This window comes from Aphidius gifuensis, linkage group LG1 (genome assembly GCF_014905175.1).
Source record: "Aphidius gifuensis isolate YNYX2018 linkage group LG1, ASM1490517v1, whole genome shotgun sequence".
Lineage (NCBI taxonomy): Eukaryota > Metazoa > Arthropoda > Insecta > Hymenoptera > Braconidae > Aphidius > Aphidius gifuensis.
This window is the reverse complement of record NC_057788.1, coordinates 9,641,868-9,662,871: the sequence shown is the minus strand read 5'-3', so window position 1 is coordinate 9,662,871 and position 21,004 is coordinate 9,641,868. Positions and strand designations below refer to the sequence as shown.

The following is a 21,004-nucleotide window of genomic DNA, read 5'->3' as shown; positions in this document are numbered from 1 at the left end:
AAAATAATATATATTATTTTTACCATACAGCATGAGCTTTTTCCAGATGGGTTTTCTATACACATAAAAAAAAAGTTTGATAAGTTAATATTAATAATTTTATACTTATTTGTAAATTGTGTACATGGAACATAGAATGATAAAGAAGGTAATTTTAATGCAATCATTATAATTATTATTTATGAAAAAAGACATTAAGGAAATAATCATAAAAACAACAATTAATTTTATCATGAATAGTAAACTATCTTTATTAATTACATCTGTTTAAAAGACATAACTTGTTTATAAAAATATGGAAAGTTGGGGTTGAGGGGGTTGATAGGATAAAACATAAGTTTTCCTATAATGTCAATGTTTTTTTTAATGTTAATTATACTAATAATAAAACTCAGTACTTTTTACAAGTTACAAGAAATAACAAATTATATCATAATCCGAGTTTACTAACTTATTATTTAATTATAAAGACTAAAAATTAATATTACTCCAACTAATACATCATTCAATTATTGTTTTCTTTTTTTTTCTTTTTTTTTTAACACAGTATTAAGGTGCGCCAGAGAGCTTTATTTATATACTTTTTTTTTCTTGTTAAATAAAAAATAGGTACAATTGTTATCGACACACATTGTATTATTTATTAATAATATAAAAAAAATCGTTGTTTGTATAAATAAAATATCTTAAGGCCTCATTTTATAATAAATATATGATTAAAAAATTTATTTATCATTTTTTCGTTTTTAAAATCATCGATTGTCATATTTCTTTTTTTTTTTAACAAGTGTTGGACAGTCTTTTTGAAAGGAAAATCATTTTATCATTAGCATTATTATAACTATTATTATTATTATTATTATATTATTATAATAAAGATGATTTTATATTTAAAAAATTCAAACGAGTTAATTTATTGTCATGATTCTCTGTCGCACCCGTTTGTGTAATTAATTATTGCATTAAGAGAAAATGAATAAATTTATATATTCTCAATGCAACAAATAATTACACATTTAAAAATGTAAATTATATTTTTATATATATAATATGAATATAAATAATTATTTCATATTGTAAAATAATTATTTTATTTATTTATTCATTACAAAAATTTATATTGTAAAAAACAGTTTGTACAAAAATCGAGAGAAAAGATTGTAAAGCAATAATCGATAAAATTGGAGAATATATACAATTGATTATTGTTAATGATGATATTTAAAACAAATAAATGTTTTTTTTTTTTAGTAAATAATGTATGTTAATTATGTGTTTATCTCCTTTGTATTTTTATCGAAAAACACTGGTATTGCAAAAGCAAATTTACTTGTACTATTAAAATCTTTTCTCTCGCAACAATTCTATGACATTAATATCAATGCAAAAAAAAAAAAAAAAAAAAAACTATTAAATTAATTTAAAAACATGATTATACAATTTTTTTTTATTCGTCGTTTTTATTTATTAAATTTTTATAAATGTTTTAGATTTTAAAAGTATAATTCTCGTTTGGCGTTTGATAAGCAGAGTTTCGATAATTTCGAATAATCGTCTCGTCGAAATTGTTGACTTTTTTTTTCGTTTAAATTAAAATTTAACATAGAGATATAAAAAATCTTGAATTATAGTTTAAATTATTACTATATTGTTAGTAATATAAAATGAAATTTGAAGTTGACAATAATTTATTAGTTGAAATAATATTTTTAAAAATTATACGAATTGGAATGTTTTTGTATGGAAAAATATTATCAACGATTGATTATCAAATTTCTATTCTCTGCTGTATCATGTTTTGAATATTATACATCAAAGCTATCATCATCATGGAAATTAATTTAAATTTCCTTGTTATTAAAATTTCTTTTACACTCAATGCACTCAATCAGTGATTTAAAAAAAATACAAATTCACTATACATATTTATTTATAAAAAAAAGGCACAAATGTCAATTTCTCGTCTACATAATTTTTTAAAAAACGAGTATATTGAGCATACTGATGAAAACACACGGCAGTGGTCAATTAATTTCAATCGATTATACAAATTTTCCTTATATTTGTAAGTTTTTCTTTTTTTTTTTTTTTTTTTCTTTTTTGCAATGTATTAATTTACTTAATTTTTTTAAATAAAATATTATCTATTACATATTTTCTTATATAAAAAATATAACTAGCACAAATTAATTTATTATTTTAACCATTGTTAGTTATTTATTTTTAACTTGTCTTAAATCGTATCTTTTTTATTTCATTAACTCACAATTTATTTACAAATCTCATTAGTTGTATGTCAAAGTCCTTAACATGCTTTTTTTAAAATTTATTTTTTGTTAACTGGTTGTTTTTGTTAGGTGGCAAGTAAAAAAAGGCACCTTTTGTTTTTCAATTGAATTGACAATTTAATCACAATATTAAAAAATTCAATTTTTTTTTTATAAAAAATATATTTTATAAATCTTAAATTCTCTTATAAAAGTCTCACAATAATTATAAAAGATTTAAAAAAAATAAAATAAACGTTAATGATTGTAAAATGAAATTGAAACAAAAAAAAAAAAAAAAGCATGTCTTCAAGTTTAACTATATATATATAACACATATGTATTTACCTGCATATTATATATTTTTATAATATATATAAATTTGTTTTATTTATAACTTAATAAATACCTTGTCTCATAAATTAAAATGAGTAACTAATAATTATTAAAATTGTTAATTGAAATATTTTTATATGTAAATGGCTTCAGAGCCCTTGTTACTTTGGTGTGGCCCACCAGTTGCATATGCATTTGGTGATGCCATGCACTCAGACCAATCACTATTTGAATGCGGTGAACTTGATGACCAGTGTCCAGGACTATCTGGTGATGGTGTTGGGAAATTTTCTGGTGCTTGCATTAAATGTTGAGGCGTTAAATCAGGCCCCGAATGATGTGAAGGTGGTGTCAAGTACTGATAGTACTGTTGTTGATTATTTTGTTGTTGTTGCTGTTGTTGTTGTTGTTGCTGTTGTTGTTGTTGTTGATGATGTTGTTGTTGTTGTTGATGTTGTTGCTGTTGTTGTTGTTGCATTTGTGTTTGCATTTGTTGAATTTGTTGTTGTGGTCCAGTTGAATATGGTAAATTATCAAAATCAAAACCAACTGGTGGCATACCACCGTGTTTTTGATGTGTTGCTTGTCTCATTGCAGCAATATGAGTTGGTGATGTTGGTAATGATGGTCTATTTTTAGCTGGTGATGGTGAACCCATATAACTTGCTTGTGGTGATAATGTCATATTTGATTGTACTGAATGTGGTGGTGATTGATTACTATATGGCGGTGATAATGTATTAATCATACCTTGTGTTTGACGTTGATGGGGTGTTAATAATTGATCATGAAAATTAGGTAAACCATAATTTGGTGTAAATGTATCTAAACCAAGTTGTTGTAATGTTGTTTGCATTGTTTGTCCTTTTATACAATCTTCATATGGTGGTGGTTGTTTAGCTGTTATTGTTGTTGTATGACCAACAACTGTTAATGCATTACTATAAAGACTTGCACTATCATATGGACTTGGTAAATTACCCTCAGCACCTTCTGCACCTTGTGGAATTTCTTGATTTGGTGGTTGTGCACCACGTTTTAAATGTTGTTGCTGTTGTTGTTGATGTTGTTGTTGTTGCTGTTGTTGTTGAAGTTGCTGTTGCTGTTGTTGTTGTTGCTGTTGCAATTGTAATTGTTGTTGCTGTTGCAACTGTAACTGTTGTTGTTGTTGTTGTTTTTTAATTGATGGTTTTCGTCTAACAGCAGCAATAGAATTTTCTGATTCAGGACTATTTGGATTACATGTTGTTGCTGTTGTTGCTGCTGATGATGATGATGATATACCAGTTGTTTTTGGTCGTTTTTTAGCTTTACTTTGTTTTGGTGCTGGACCAATAACTGTTGGTTGTGTTATTAATTGTGAATGATTTGGTGATCCCATAATTGGTCCATTTGGCATAACAGATACCATTTGTGGTGATCTTGGTACATGTTCATCAAGTAATCTAACAATATCATGATGTAATCTTTCACTAGCAACATCACGTGGTAATCTATCCATATGATCAGTTATTTCACGATTAGCAAATGTATCAAGTAGTGCTTTACACGCCTCAAAACTACCTTCACGTGCTGCTAAAAATAATGGTGTTTCATCTTTATCATCTTGTGCATCACGATTAGCACCATGTACTAATAATATATTAACAGCATCAACATTATTAACAGCTGCTGCCCAATGTAATGCTGTTTTACCACTATTATCAGCAGCATTAATATCAGCATCAGCATTTATTAAATCTTCAACCATACCCTCAGTTGCAAGTCTTGCTGCAAGTATTAATGGTGTTGTACCATCATGCATTCTAGCATTTAAATTTGTTGCACGATTACGTAATAATATTTGAAATACACCCATTGCATCAGCAGCAGCAGCTGAATGTAATGGTGTTCTACCAGTATTATCTTGTGAATTTGCATCAGCACCAGCATCAAGTAATCTTTTAGCAGCATCAGCTCTAGCATATCTTGCTGCTAAATGTAATGATGTTTCACCACTTTTATCAGTTGTTGCATTTAAATCAGCTCCTTGTGCAACAAGATCAGCAATAACAGCTGCTGTACCATCACTTTCATCTTCTTCTTCACCAGTATCTAAACCACCACCACGTACAGCAGCAACCATTAATGGTGTCATACCACATGGACCACGTGCATCAATATCTTGTCCATGTTCACCAATACTTGGTGGTGTTAATATACCAATATCACTACGTCTTATTTCAGCAGCATCTAAATGTTGTTGTGTCCACATACGTGATTCTGTTTCTTCATAATCAGTTATAACAGTATGATCACTTGAATAACCTGGTTCAATAGCACGCATTCTTTTTGATGGTGGTAAATCAGAATCATCATCAGACCATTGTGGCATACGTCCATTACCACTAATATCAATATCCATACAATTAACTGATGGTTGTTTATTTAAATTTCTCATTTCTTGTCCATCTGGACCACGTCTACGTGATCTTCTTCTTTGTCCACTACTATTTTGACTTGTTGTACGTAATGAAAAACCATCAGGAAACCATGTTACACCAGCAGCACGTTTTCTTTGTGTAACAAGTACACCAAATAAACAACCACAAGATACTGTTAAAAATACAGCAGTTAATACATATTTAAAATTTGTTGGTGTATCAATATTATCTGGATCTTGTGGTCCAAGTTCACTTCTAACTCTTTCAATTGGAAAATTTCTTGGTAATGTATGTTTTGATGCTGATGCTGCTAAAAATTCAGCAGCTTCATTTGCTGTTGGAAAACATGTTGCACCAGGTATTGATGTACATTTTCTATTATCAAGTTCAACATAAACAATAATACCATTTTTAGTATCAGAATACATTGGTGTTTTTTGATGACTCATAAATGATGTTGATGATGAATCACGTTCACCTTTCCATGGATAAACCATATCATTACCAAATTCATCTTGTTTAACACGTAATGTTGTACGTAATTCATGACCAATATCACGTAAAAATGCAATTGAATTTGATTGAAATGTTTTCATATCCATTCTAACAACAATTGATATTGCACCAATAGCAACTGTTGGTGGTTCTTTTTCACAATCCATACCATCCCAATTACATTCAGCATTATTACAACCATAATCACAATGTCCATTTGCATAATGTTTTTGACAATATGCATCATATATTGGATTACATGGTCCTAATTTTTTTTCACAATCATGTCCATCAAATAAACATCCAGCATTATTACATACTTCATCACAAACACCATTCATAAATACATCCCAACAATTAATTGGTGCTGTACAATTTCTCCATGGATTAATACCAAGTGAACAATCATTACCATCAAAATTACATGCATATTTATTACATTCATCATCACAATGAAAATTACCAGATTTTTCATCACAATGATTTTCAATACATTTTTTTCTTTCACGTTCTAAATCAATGTCATATGCACTTAATGATGTTTTAGATAATACAGAATTTGGTCTACCAAATATACCACCATGTCCATTTTTATCATATATTTCACAATTTTTACCAGTCCATTTTGGTGGACAATAACATGCATAATCACCAAATAAATTTTCACATACAGCATCTGATTGTTGACATGGATTACTTGAACATTCATCTTGTGAATCAATTTCACAATGTGTACCAGTTGTACCTGGACGACATGTACATATATATGTATTATCAATTTCTGATATACGACATGAACCACCATGTAAACATGGTTGTGTATCACAATATGAACCAGCAAATTCACAATTATGTCCATAATATTCATTTGAACATAAACATGTATGTCCAGCTTGTTGTGCTGTACATACACCACCATTTTGACATGGTGAACTATCACAAAAATTAACTTTAACTTCACAATGACGTCCCATATAACCAGCTTTACAATTACAATGATAATTATTAACAAGTTGTACACAATCTTGTGTACCTGGTGTTGCACATGGACTTGATAAACATTCATTAATATCACCTTCACAACGTGGTCCAACAAAACCAGCTGGACATTTACATTCAAAACCACCAACTTTATCTGTACATGTACCATTATTATGACATGCACCTGGTATACAATCATCAACATTTATTTCACATATTATACCAAGTGTACCTGGTGGACATGAACACCAAAAATTATTAATTAAATCATGACATGTACCACCATTTTGACATGGATTTAAACGACAATCATCAACATTTAATTCACAATTTTGTCCTTGAAAACCTTTTGTACATTGACATTGATATGAACCAACAAGATCTTTACATATTGCACCATTTTGACATGGTGCTGAATCACATTCATTTATTTCTTCTTGACAATATGAACCAGTATAACCATCAATACAATGACAACGATGACTATTACCAATATCTTCACATGTACCATTATTACATAAATAATCATCTGGTAAATTTTTACGTATTGCTGCATCTTTACATGATACCATTTCAACATCACATACTTTACCAGTCCAACCTGGTGAACAATTACAACGATATTTATTTTTTTCTTGTATACATGTTGCATCATTATCACATGGTTTATCAATACACCAATCAATATATGTATCACAACGTTGACCAGTAAAACCATATGGACAATGACATGTATAATGTTGATTAATATCATCATTACATGTTGCACCATTTAAACATGGTGAACTATCACATTCATTAATACGATATTGACAATTTGAACCAGTATAACTTGGTTGACAAATACATGTATAATTATTAATACCATCAATACATTTACCACCATTCATACAACTACTATCTGTACAATCTTCATCATTTGTTTGACAATTTATACCAGAAAAACCAAGTTGACATTGACATGTATATGAATTAACATATTGATTACATGATGCACCATTTTGACATGGTGATGATTGACATTCATCAACATCAACTTCACAATGTTTACCAGAAAAACCATCAACACATAAACATGTATAATCACCAATACCATCAAGACATGTACCACCATTTTGACATGGAAATGGTGCACAATCATCTGTATTTATAATACAATCACGTCCTTCATAACCTTTAGCACATACACAATGATATGAACCATTTGTATTACGACAAGTTGCACCATTTCTACATGGTGATGTCATAATACATTCATCAACATCTTCATCACATAATCTTCCTGTATAACCAACAGTACATGTACATGCAAAATCCATAAAATTTGATGATGGTGAACATTTTGCACCATGAAGACATTTATTTGGTGAACATGGATCAAGTTTACTTTCACAATTTCTACCAGTATGTGGTAATTCACAAACACATTTATAATCATTAACAAGATCAATACATGAGCCACTATTTTGACATGGACTATTTGAACAATCATCAACATTTGTTTCACAATTTGTACCAGCATAACCTGGTAAACAATTACAATCATAATCATTAAGACCATCAATACATATACCACCATGTTGACATGGATTTGATCCACATTCATCAATATCAGCTTCACAACGTTTACCACCATAACCAGGTAAACAATGACATATAAATTGATTAACTCCATCCTCACAAGTACCACCATTTATACATGGATTACTTGCACATTCATCAACATCACTTAGACATCTTGCATCGTAATAACCACGTGGACATTCACATCTAAATCCATTTATTAAATCAATACATCTTCCACCATTTGAGCATGGATTGTCCTTGCATTCATTGATATCTGTTTCACAATGGTGACCAGTAAAACCTGGCTCACATTCACAGGAATACCTGAAAAAACAAAAACAACAAATTATCATTAGAATTATATTTTGTAAAATGAAAAAAAAAACTATCAAATCAAAAAAAAAGTAAACCAAATAAAACCAGGAACAATTCCCTGGTAGAAATAATCTCTCCGGATTTCTCCGGATTTTCTCCGGTTTTCTACGGATTTCTCCGGATTTTCTACGCAATTGAGACTTCCGGAGATATTATTCCGGAGTTTTTTCGGGTTTTCTCCGGATTTTCTCCGGATTTTTTCAGACAAAATTTCTTTTTTATTTTTCGTATGTAAACTCTTATTTCTACTTTTTCTTATTAATTTTTCCATTTTTTTGTGTTTGTTTTTTTAAGTCAAAATTCCGGAAAAAATCCGGAGATATTATAGAAATAGTCTGGAGATTACTCCGTAAATATCTCCGGAAGTCTCAATTACGTAGAAAATCCGGAGAAATCCGGAGTAAGTCCGGAAAAATCCGGAGAAATCATGAGAAATCCGGAAATATCCGGAGAAATCCGGAGAGATTTCGACCAGGGAAGGCTACAAGTAGGTGTAGGATTGTGATGAGATAAATATTCAAAAAAAAAAAGCAAGTGAAATATTAAAAATCTAAATGAGAAAAAAAATTAACAAAAACGTAAATATAATTGAATAAAAATTAATTTTTAAGCACACTCAATGAACACACTCACAACACACTGTGTTTTGTTATTTTTTTTTTTGTTATTCACAACATTTGTTACGTACCATCCAAGACCTGGCATCCGATTGCTTCATAATTGACCATTGGAAAAAAAAAAAGGGACACGAGAGATGTTTATATTAGTAAATAAGAAGACATATTATTGTTTTTATTTTTAAAAATTAATATTAAAGTTTGATAGAAGTTTTAATAAATAATAATGTTAATTAATAATAAAAATAAAAATACTCACGTATTAATTCCATCAGCACATCTAGCTCCATTTCTACAAGGATTACTGTAGCATTCATTGACATTAATTTCACAATTAGTACCAGATGTACCAGATCTACAATCACAATGATAACCATTTATTCTGTCTCTGCATGTACCACCATATTGACATGGATTACTTTCACATTCATCAATTTGTGTTTGACATAATTTACCAGTAAAACCAGCAAAACAATTACATGTAAATGAATTTTCACCATCAATACATGTACCACTATGACATGGATTTGATTGACAATCATTGATATTTGTTTCACATGATAAACCAGTAAAACCAGGTGGACAATCACATGTATATTCAGCAATAGCATCTTGACAAATACCACCATTTTTACATGGTGCTGATACACAATCATCAATATTTATTTGACAATGTGTACCAACAAAACCAGTTGCACATTCACATCTAAATGAATTAACAAAATCTTTACATATACCACCATTTAAACATGGTTTTGCAGCACATTCATTGATGTCTATTTCACATTGGGTTCCTTCAAAACCTATTAACAAAAATAATAAATAATTAAGTCAAGTTTTTTTAAATACATATAATTTATTTGAAAACAAACAATGGCAGATTTGAAAGAAAAAAAGAGACCGTGAGAAACGGATGAAAATTAATTTCAATTTTAAACATCAAGATTATTATTTTAGGTGTCTCATGGAATGCGCAAGTTTAGCCCACGCATTTGCCTATTTACTTTGTAATATATGAACATGACAGCTCCAATTGTCTGACGGAAATCTTTAGTCTCTTCTTCATATTATTTCTTTTCTTTTTTATTATTCAATTTTAATTTTTTTTTTTTCTTGTGTTCATGTTTGAGTAAAGTACTTGATCCTGATACACACATTGATATTGTCCATACAGACACATGTATTTAAATAAAATAACCAAATGATTCTCCAACAGTCGAGAGGTAAAAAAAAAAAAAATTAGCATACGAATAACACTGTATTTTTTGCTGAAGAATATATACACAAACGTTGAATTATTAAACGCCAGTAAGAAGGGCCAAAGACCACCCGAGAATTTTTTAACAGTGACTAGACTTAAACACATATTATATATTTAATTTTATTTATTTAAAATATTTGTTTAAATATATATACATTGTGGATGTTCCATTGTTCTTTTGTTGATACCCTCCTTCTCTTGTTGCTGTTGGTTAAACGTGTATGCACTTTTAAGATGACAGAATAATTTTTTTTTTTTGGTTTATTATTATATTTTTAATTCAAATTGGAATTTCATCTCCGCTTAATGCGTCTTGTAAAATCAATCAAGATCGACTTTTATGGCATCCAATTGCAAGGTTTTTGAATCTCAAAAGTTTCATTTTTTTTTTTTTAAATATTTAAACACGACGTTGGTTTTTTATTTTTTTTTTTAAATAAAAATATATTATATTATTATTTTTTTTTAAGCTCTTTTACAAGTTGACATAAATAAAAAAAAAAATAGAGTGAAATCTATAAATGTCAGGTTGTAAATCATATTTAAAAATGAAAAAAGAAATATTTAATTTTTTGTTTAAATACAAAGATGGTATTTTTTTGAATAGAGTAGTTTGAATTTTAAACATGTACAAAGTCAGTGACAATTACCATCACACGTAGTGGTATACAATGTGTTATTTAAAATAACTTAATTTTAGAGAGACAAGTATGAGTATGGCTACACTGACTTGCAATCAATTCGACCTCTGTTAGTTACTATAAATCAGTGACAACAGATATAATTTAAACTTCATAGATGATTGCCTAACATAAATAATTGTTAATTTAAAATTATTATAAAAAAAAAAAAAAATGTGTACCTGTTATTTTAGTAAATCAAAGCTTACTTTATAATTAAATATATATAAATTTTACGTCATCATTATAATCATCATCATGTTGGAAAAAAAATGAACAATAAAAACCGCAATGAAATTGAAAAACTTCTTTCATTCCAGAACTTGTCTTTCTTTTTAAATTTATTAATATTTTTAAATGAAATAATAGGAAGGAAACAAGTGTATATGATGTTTTTGAAAATTAAAAATTTTCCTTATATAAAAAGGACAAACATCATCGCTCTTCCGGACATTTGATTGGTCATTGTTTTTCTATCACTTACTCTCATATGAATTTCTTTCTGTTTGCCTTTTTCTATTATTTTTTTATTTATTTCGTTAGCAACAAAAAAAAAAAAGAGTGAGTGAGACATAGTTTGTTTTTTTGTTGCTAACGAAATAAATCAAATAAACAAAGAGTGATCTTCGAAGGATTAAATCGGTAACATATACGAGCGCTTGATAGACCGCGCGACACATAAAATGTTTATTGTTTATTATTGTTATAAACAAATGCATCAGTAGAAATCCACAAAAAAATATATTTTACTTCTTCAAAATGTCCTTTTTTATTTAATGGATTTTTCAGAAATACTGTGCAACAAATATTTATTGTAAAAAAAATTGTTTCAACTTTTAAAAAATTTTAACTTCATAATTTTCCACTGGTCTTTTTATTTTCAATATTTTTTTTTACAATAAATATTTGTTGCACAGTATTTCTGAAATATCCATTAAATAAAGGACATTTTGAAGAAGTAAAATATATTTTTTTGTGGTTTTCTACTGATGCATTTGTTTATAACAATAATAAACAATAAACATTTTAGAAATTATGGATAATGTGCTCGTTAATATAAAATCAATAGGTGATTGTTAAAATGTGCAATTGATCATGAAGCAAATCAATATAGCTATTTGGTAAAATTGTCAATGTCAATATGAATACTGGACTCTGGATGCTCTGCATGCTCTGCATGTTGGTCATTTAAAAAATTGTCATCTCATATATATACTCCCACGTTAAGTCTCCATGTATCAACACGTTTATTTATAAAATAATTCCTTTCTCTTGGTCCAGCTGAGAAAGAGTGAGAGGTTTTATACCAGCATCGGCTGTCCACCTCGTGTGTTCAGATAATTGTAATCTATTGCTCTTTTTTTCCATCTCGCTCTTTTTTTCTGTCTCTTGATATGCTTGTATGTTAAAGCAAGCAAAATATACTCGATTTCAACGTCACATTGATAAAGTATACATAAATGAGTCGCGTGTCTATATTCAACATGTATATATATTTTTTTTTATTTCAATTTTTTATATTTAATACAAGACCACCACCATCATCATATACATGTACATACATTGATAGTCTTTAACATGAGAGAGTTACATCTGATCCGCCCTCGCAAACTTGTGTGTTCAACTAGTATGTGCAACTTGTATGTGTACAACTTGTGTGTGCAACTTTGAACGAATTAGAAAATCCGGGTATAACTCATTAACGTTTATGTCAAACGTGTTTTTCTTATATATTTTTTTCATCAATAAATATCTGATCATGATCAGATGAAAAAAATAATTTATCTTGTTTTGTTTATTTTTATATTTAATCTATAAATTTTATTTTATTTATTTTAATTTTATATGATATAAATATATAAATTATTATCGAAATATTTGTCATTTACGAGTTTGATAATAATAATTTTTATCTTTTAGATATATATTTATTCTTGATGAAGGGCCTACAAGTTTTCCATAGCATGTAATATTATAGCGGTATTTTTTTATTTTTATATATTGCTATTAAAACGTGAATCGATTGTAGTTATTTTTTCAAATAAAGTTTATACACACAGATATCAAAAACACGTCGAATATAATTTTTTTTATTTTTTATCTATTTAATAGTAATAAATAAATAAATAAATAAAAATAGTTACAGAGTTGAAGATATATAAAATATTAATATGTCTGTGTTATTTCAACACGTTGTGTATTATACAACGGTAAAATATAATTGAAATCTACTTTAATACAGTCCTTTCTTTCTCTCCTCTCTTTGAAGAATGTTTTTTTTTTCATACAACTTATTATTATGGATATTTATTGTTATCATTACAATGACTGTATATATTTTTTTTTGTTACGTTATTTTTTTATTTTGTTGATGATGATGATGATGATGATAGCAATAATACTTTAAAGTCATTTAGCTTCCGGGTAATACCAACATTCTTCTTACATGTTGCTTATAAAAATAGGTAAATTTGTATGTAAAAAAAAATATATATATATAAAAAATATTTAAGACACTGAGAGAAGAAAAGTTGATCGTAAAAGCTGCAAATGCGAACGAGTTTTAAAAGATATATATCTCGTCTAAATTCCAGTAGATTCCGTTGAGCCAGGGTTTAAACCCGTTGCTTCTCGTAAAAATTTAAACGCTTCTTTTATATATACAAAGAAAAAAAAATAAATAAATAAAAATTGACTGGAAACATCAAGCTGAAAGAGTCGTCGTCATTTTCATGATATAAAAAAACCCCTTTTTTTATTCAATACAAGAAATAAAATAACACAAAAAAAAATTCAGCAACATGTCAAAATTGAAGTATATAATAAAAAAAAAAAATCTATATATCATGAACAAGTTTGTAAAGTGATATTCAAGTGACGGCATTTCGATCATTTTAAAAATCAATAGAGTTAAATGTGTACACAGTGAGTACATGTTATAAATGTAATTTAAGTTAGATATGACGATCGATCATGTGTGATTACAAGTACATGATCAAACGATCAATCATTCAATATAAATTATAATAATATTTTATTGAATTTGTAAATAAATTTTCATGATATATAAAAAGCTTTCATTGATATCCAATTAACCAGAATAATTTAATTAATTCAATGACAATTTTTCAATTTAAAAAATGATATTAATTTATTATTTTGAAAAAGACATGAAAAAAATTATGAAAATTAAATTGAAATAAATAAATAAAATAATTAATAATAATAATGTTAATTGAGAATGATGCTGGTAGTGGGGAAGGACCATGTCAAGAAGAAATACTGGTTCGATCAGTTTATGCAAATTGTTTTTGCACGTATTCTGAATATATACCCCAACCACTTGCACCTCTGACTAATTACAAACATGCACTGTATATATATACACAACTAGCAATCATCATTATCAATGAGATCACTGTACATATAAATACACACACCAATCAATGATTTTCTTAAATAAACAACAATCCAAATTCAAATCTAAATATATATTTATTTTTAATTGATCAATCGATTTTTCATCTTCAGCTTTTTTACTGGCGTATTTTTATTTTTTTTAAATAATAATACATATATGGGAATAAGCAAATGATAAATTAAAGTTATATAAATATCATTTTGCATAAAAACCACACACCTACATTTATATGCCTATTTTTAAATATATCCATAATGTTATAAATGTATGAGAATTACAAAAAATATATTTTTCTTCTTCAAAATGTCCTTTATTTAATGGATGTTTCAGAAATACTGTGCAATAACTATTTATTGTAAAAAAAAATATTGAAAATAAAAAGACCAGTGGAAAATTATGAAGTTAAAATTTTTTAAAAGTTGAAACAATTTTTTTTACAATAAATATTTGTTGCACAGTATTTCTGAAAAATCCATTAAATATATTGGAAGAAGGTAAAAATATTTTTTTGGATTTCTACCAGGATGATAACAATAATAAATAATAAACATTTATGTGTCGCGGGTCTATCTAAGTCGTATATGTTACCGATTTAATCCTTCGAAGATCACTCTTTGTTTATTTGATTTATTTCGTTAGCAACAAAAAAACAAACTATGTCTCACTCACCCTTTTTTTTTTTTGTTTTTTTGTTGCTAACGAAATAAATTAAAAAATAATAGAAAAAGGCAAACAGAAAGAAATTCATATGAGAGTAAGTGATAGAAAAACAATGACCAATCAAATGTCCGGAAGACCGATGATGTTTGTCCTTTTTATATAAGGAATCATTTATGTATATTTTAATTTGCAAAAAAAATACTGATAAAATGTCTGACTGGTTATTTACTTGAACTACTTAAATTAACAAATATATTTTTATTTGTTTATAAATTTATAATAATTATTTATTGTTATTAATGATTGTAATTATGTTAAAATATATTTAAACAATTTCCATTGATACAAGTGATGGTTAATTTATATTAAAAATGTAATTTGCATTGAGTTGATGGGAAAGAAATTGCAATTCTTGACCAATGGATGGACCGGTATTATCTGGCTGATTCAAGAGACATATAAACTGGTGGTAGGCAATCGCGGCAAGAGGCTAATGCATTTAATGAATATTATGTACACACGCGATCGCACACTTACGCGACGAGAATCATCACGACGACGACAACGACAACGACTGCTTCCGATCATTTTATTTTATTTTTGTCGCAGTTAAAATTAAAAAATTTATATATTTAAAATAAGCTGATTCTTGTATATGTTATATAGTAGTCTAAAGAAATTACATAAAAGTTGTCCTATGGAATGATAAATATATATTTATATATATGTTGTCAAAATGACCATGGCTATATCTCTTCGTTGCATCGTTAAGAAACGCCTTCTTCGGGTATCTCAGGGTGCTTTCTTTATTTTCTTCACAAACATACATGTGAATATATTTCTGACCATATATTTCTTTTCATAAAAAACAAGATTTTTTTTTATTTTAAACATCATCAAAAGCCTCGTTACCAATTCACCAATGTCTCCAAATAAATTTCAAATTTTTTTTTTTTTTTCCTCTTTTTTAAATCAATTCAAGTAACCTTTAACAAGTTGACCATTAATTTTTTATTTATTTATTTCTTTTAATTAGATATTTAAAGAAAAAAAAAAAATTTAATTTTCCATTTATATTCATTTAATTTTTAGTTATTATTTATCATATGTTATTTAAATAATTTATTATTATTTATTTATTTGATAATATTGATAAATATATTCATGATCTTTGTGTAAAAAAAAAAATTTTTAATCATTCTTGAGAAAATAGTATAGATTTATTGATTTTCATTTGTTTTTTTTTTTGTGGGTGTGGTGGTAACTTCCCACGCGAGATCATTGACACCTTTTTTTTTTTATTTTTCATTGTATATAGAGTTCATGAAATAAGTGCTATTTGCAAACTAAATATATATACATAATGAGTATATTATTTAACAGAAAAAAAAATATAATATCTTGTTGATCTGGATTTCTCTTTGAGTTAACGAGAATTTTGTCTGTTAAAGTTTGAATATCATTTGGACTTTATGATTTAACACACATGTATAAAGTTTATATATATAAATTAGGAATTAGTGTGGGATTTAAAAGTAGAGCAATAGATGCAAATCCTATTTTAATAGTGAATAATATATAAATGCAGTTTGTGAATTTCCTTGTTGCCATTCACTATTGAACCAAGTGAAAGAGATATACGCTTCAAATGGTACATACATCCATAAGAGCCAAGTAGAAAGAAGGTGTGGTCGAAAGATTGTCAAAAGATACAAGTACCTATACATAACATACACACAAAGCCTGTATAGAAAATTTTTAGCTGATGAAGTTTTATATAGTTTTAGTTGTCCACAAGAGAAGAATTTTATTTTTAATTTAAAAAAAAAAGTATTGTAACCTCTGTGTACCTTGGGTGTGCTGCAACCATGGACTTTTTTTTTATTTTTTTTTCCTTTTCTAACGGTTGCTTACCCCTGGTTATTAAGTCCAACTGACAAGTTCACATTGACTTGATTGATCCACGTAGGAATGTGATCAACCACAAAGTCACATTTATTTATTATTTTTTTTTCTTTGCAAATTGTTGAGATTTATGTACTTGAATTGTTCATCATGTTTGGTAAATTAAATTGACTTTAAATTGAAAAATAATTAGTAAATTTGTTGATTTTTTGTTTGAAATTTTTAATGGAACTTCCATTAATATTAGGCAAACTGATTGATAATATTACAAAGTGCATTTAAATGATAATTGACCTGCCAACAAATGATTTTATCAGGCATCAAACTCAGATGATGATGCAGTCAATTTTTTTATTGTGTTAATATTTTTTTTTCTCTTATCATGATAACCATCATAATGAAATATAAATTGGAAATTAAAATAAATAAAAAACAAGTGTCTATGATTGTGGTGTCTGTATCCAGCTGTGATTGACTCTGAATTATTATTTTCTTTCATAACAAATGGAATATTAAAAGTCATTTAACCTTTGATAATAATTTTTACACAAATGAAAAATATACTTGGCTATTAAATAATTTGAATAAAATATATTGCAAAAAAAAAAAAAAAAAGAGTAGTTATGAATGAATAATAAAAGATGAAATAAATTTTCAAAAAAATTTATTTAAACCGGTTAAGATATACAAGTAAGGCAGGTCATTCAGGGCGTGTTTGCGTTGAATTCGACCTTCGGCCTCTATACCTTTTCTTTTCACATCTTCACCTGGTGCAATATATACATATAGCAATTGCAAAATGTATCTACCTATATGCACATCATCAGAGAGAAAATACAAAGCTGAATAGAGCAAAGAGTACCGCTATGGGTCTTGGGCATTGAGAGTAGATACATAGTAGTAAGAAAATAAACAACAAAATAGCATCACTAGCCTACATACCTACAAGACATTATCATGGATCGCAAACTTTGACTTTTTTTTTTTTTTTTTAGCAATATATATATATTTTTTTTTTACAATATATTAGTCAATGTTTAAAATTAAATTTCAATGAGAATTAACAGCCACTCTCTTTTAGGTAGGGCAACAATATAAAGTATATATATTTAAAATTACAAATTTATATTTAATGATTTTATAAATAGATTATTTTTAAAATAAAAATTTATTTACATGTAGTTGAAAAATAAAATAATCAAAAGATTTTTCAATAGTAATTGTTCCCCACAAAATGATGGAGCTATAAATTATCAGGCAAACGATAGAATTGGGAGTTTTTTTTTTTTAAATTCTTATTTTGAGTTAGCCCTTAATTTAATTTTTTTTATTTATTTTTTGTTCTCGCTTAGTATGTATAAACACAATAATTCTTTGGATGATGCTGCAAAGAGGCAAACGAGAATGAGCTTCAAGACATTGAACGCAGGTGATCGTAAAAGCAGGTGTTTTACTTGTATGAATACACATTCAAACGGTTAATATATAACGCCCTTGTCCTTAACCACAAGATTATGTGAAGAGTTTTTGGTGTTGCTTTAATAACCGTAGATTATTCAGACACGAAAAATAAAAAAAAAAACATGTTATAAAATCTTGCATATAGATTGTGTCAAACATTATAGCTTTTTTTATAAAAAAAAAAATTACAACGGGTAGTAAAATATTTTTTTGATGTTGTTGGATCATCATGTATTTTCGTTGGAAAATTTTTATAGTGAGACTTTTAAAAATGTAATGAACAAGAAGTATTAAAAAAACTAAATGAAAAAAATAAAATTCTTAGTCATCACAAGTGATTGTGCTTGATAATTAGAATTTACTTTTGATGTATCGTCAATTTTTATATATATTTATTTTTTGTCTTCATTTTTTTTTTGCCTTTCTTTTATACAATTTTTTTTCCCAAGACTGTAGGTTGACCCTTAAGAACTTTGATTGTAAATTATATACAAGAGGCTATATATTGCCTTCCTGTAATTGTAACCTTTCAAACACCTGACTTTTGCCAAAAAATACAATGCGTTTTTTTTATTATTATTATAACCCAGTAAGCTCATCAAACAATTTTTTCATACTCTCTTTTTAACGCCATTTATTTTTTTTTATATATAAAAAAAAAAGGAACAACAGCAAGAAAAAAAAAATAATTATATTTATTTAAAACAAATAAAATATTTTTCAGTGGATCTGGATTATAAAAATAAGAAATTTAAAAAATATAAGATTATTTTGAAGATTACTAGGTAAAGCTCAATGAAAAATTTAAATGAAAAAAAAAAAAAATTATGTGTGGGTCAACGGTGAATAAGTCACGTAGAAACGTCAGTGACCCGATCTGACCTGACACGCCGTCTAACTTCACCACTTTGGCAAAACCAATCAAGCGTCGAAGAAGAATAAGAAGCTCAGATAAAATATATAGAGAATGCAGTCTCCTGAAGAAGCGCTTTTCCTTTTTTTTTTTTCTTAAATATTTTTAAATCCCTATCTTTCTTTCTCTTTATAATCTCAAATAAAAATCAAAATTCTTCGTTTTTTTTTTTTTAAAAAGGAAAAAATTCTTAATGACACGCATGTCTTTTGGAAAAGAAAAAAATCAAATGAACCTTTGTCCCAATTATCGAATATATTTGTACAGTTGTAGCTAATTTAAGACTCCCAACTTGTTGATTTTTAAGTCATGAAATGAGGACACTCGCGAGAGTCATCAAAAGATGCAATTAAATAATTGGCTCATTAAAGACGCCGGTGCGTTTTGCGAGTGCTGGGTGTTGGGCATCATTCTGGTGCGAGAACCAATCACGAAAAGATAACGGTTATGGGCTTCTGTATATATTTTTTAAAAATATTTATTTATATATAATATTACAAATACCATCAAACTCACATGTATCTCAACAAATAAATAAAACTATTGCATGTTTTTTATTTTTACGTGCACGTTAAATCAGCGGTATATCTCAAGGCGTCAATTAGCCTGATGACATATCGTTAATCGATAAATCCTGAGGGTTTTTTAAATTAACAACTGGTTTTTTTTTTTTTGTTATTCTCTCTTGTGACTTTTTAGATCATGATAGAAACCAATACATTTTTTTAATTTATTTTTTAAACATGTTGTTAGACAATATCGGTAGAAAAAAAAAAAATATCTTTAGGGGATGTTGACAAATCGAAACTTTGTTTGTACAAAGAGAATTCGAATTTCGAAGGGATCGTAAGTTTGTCACTTGGACAGTTTCAAATCGATCGAATGTCATTGCCGTTTGATGGTTAATTAATCCAGCGACCAGCTCCAAAAGACACATGCATAATTAAATTTTTTTTTTTTATTTATTTAGGCTTGCAAATTGCTAAATACATGATTATTTTAAGCATTAAAACATGTGTGGTCCATTAGAAATCAATCGTCAGTTTGTTTCGAAATTTTTTTACATTTTTTCTATCTTTTAATTCGAAATTTTTCGAAATCAAATGAATGTCTATTTTTTTTTTATTTAGTGATTTTTCAAAACCCACAAATATTTCAAATTTTGAAAATGAAAAAATATATATTTTCATATGATATTCAAGAGTATAATTAAAATATTATTACGGTATTTTATGAATTTTTTTTATTAATATTTATTTTGAGGTTTAATTTTTTAGATTTTATAATGTAAATTTAAGCCGCTTAAGATGTTTGATATTATTGATTTGATTATACAGATATTAATGTGACGGTGAGTATGATTTATTGCAAATAATAAAATATATATAAACGTGAGGTTTGTTTAGCTTGCGGCTATTTCTTTGAGAAGTTTAAGGACGCGTGTCGTCGTCAATGGGAACTAGATATATATTTCGATATACTTTCAATTCTCTCGTGACTCAACATTTATAATATATTTGTAATGGATATATATATTTTTTTTAAACATACTTAACGGTCTTTTATATATACTTCCGGTAAATTAAAAGAAAATATATATCAAAAAGAAAGTCTCGTTTTATGTTAATTAATGCGAGTCAAAA

At 27.3% G+C, this 21,004-nt stretch overlaps 1 protein-coding gene across 3 annotated transcripts in view; it reads right to left on the bottom strand.

Annotated features, from left to right (window-relative positions):
- Positions 1–1,265: 1,265 nt before the first annotated feature.
- Positions 1,266–21,004, bottom strand: part of LOC122847727 (neurogenic locus Notch protein) — a 105,433-nt gene continuing 85,694 nt past the window's right edge. For 2 of the 3 annotated variants that reach the window (XM_044145575.1, XM_044145577.1), the window contains 3 exons: positions 9,320–9,863; positions 9,132–9,155; positions 1,266–8,392 (listed from right to left, as the gene is read on the bottom strand). In XM_044145575.1, the coding sequence (XP_044001510.1) occupies positions 2,737–8,392; positions 9,132–9,155; positions 9,320–9,863 (6,224 nt within the window). In that variant the 3' untranslated portion in view covers positions 1,266–2,736. The remainder of the gene's footprint in view (positions 8,393–9,131; positions 9,156–9,319; positions 9,864–21,004) is intronic. The other variant, XM_044145576.1, reaches the window with a different exon arrangement.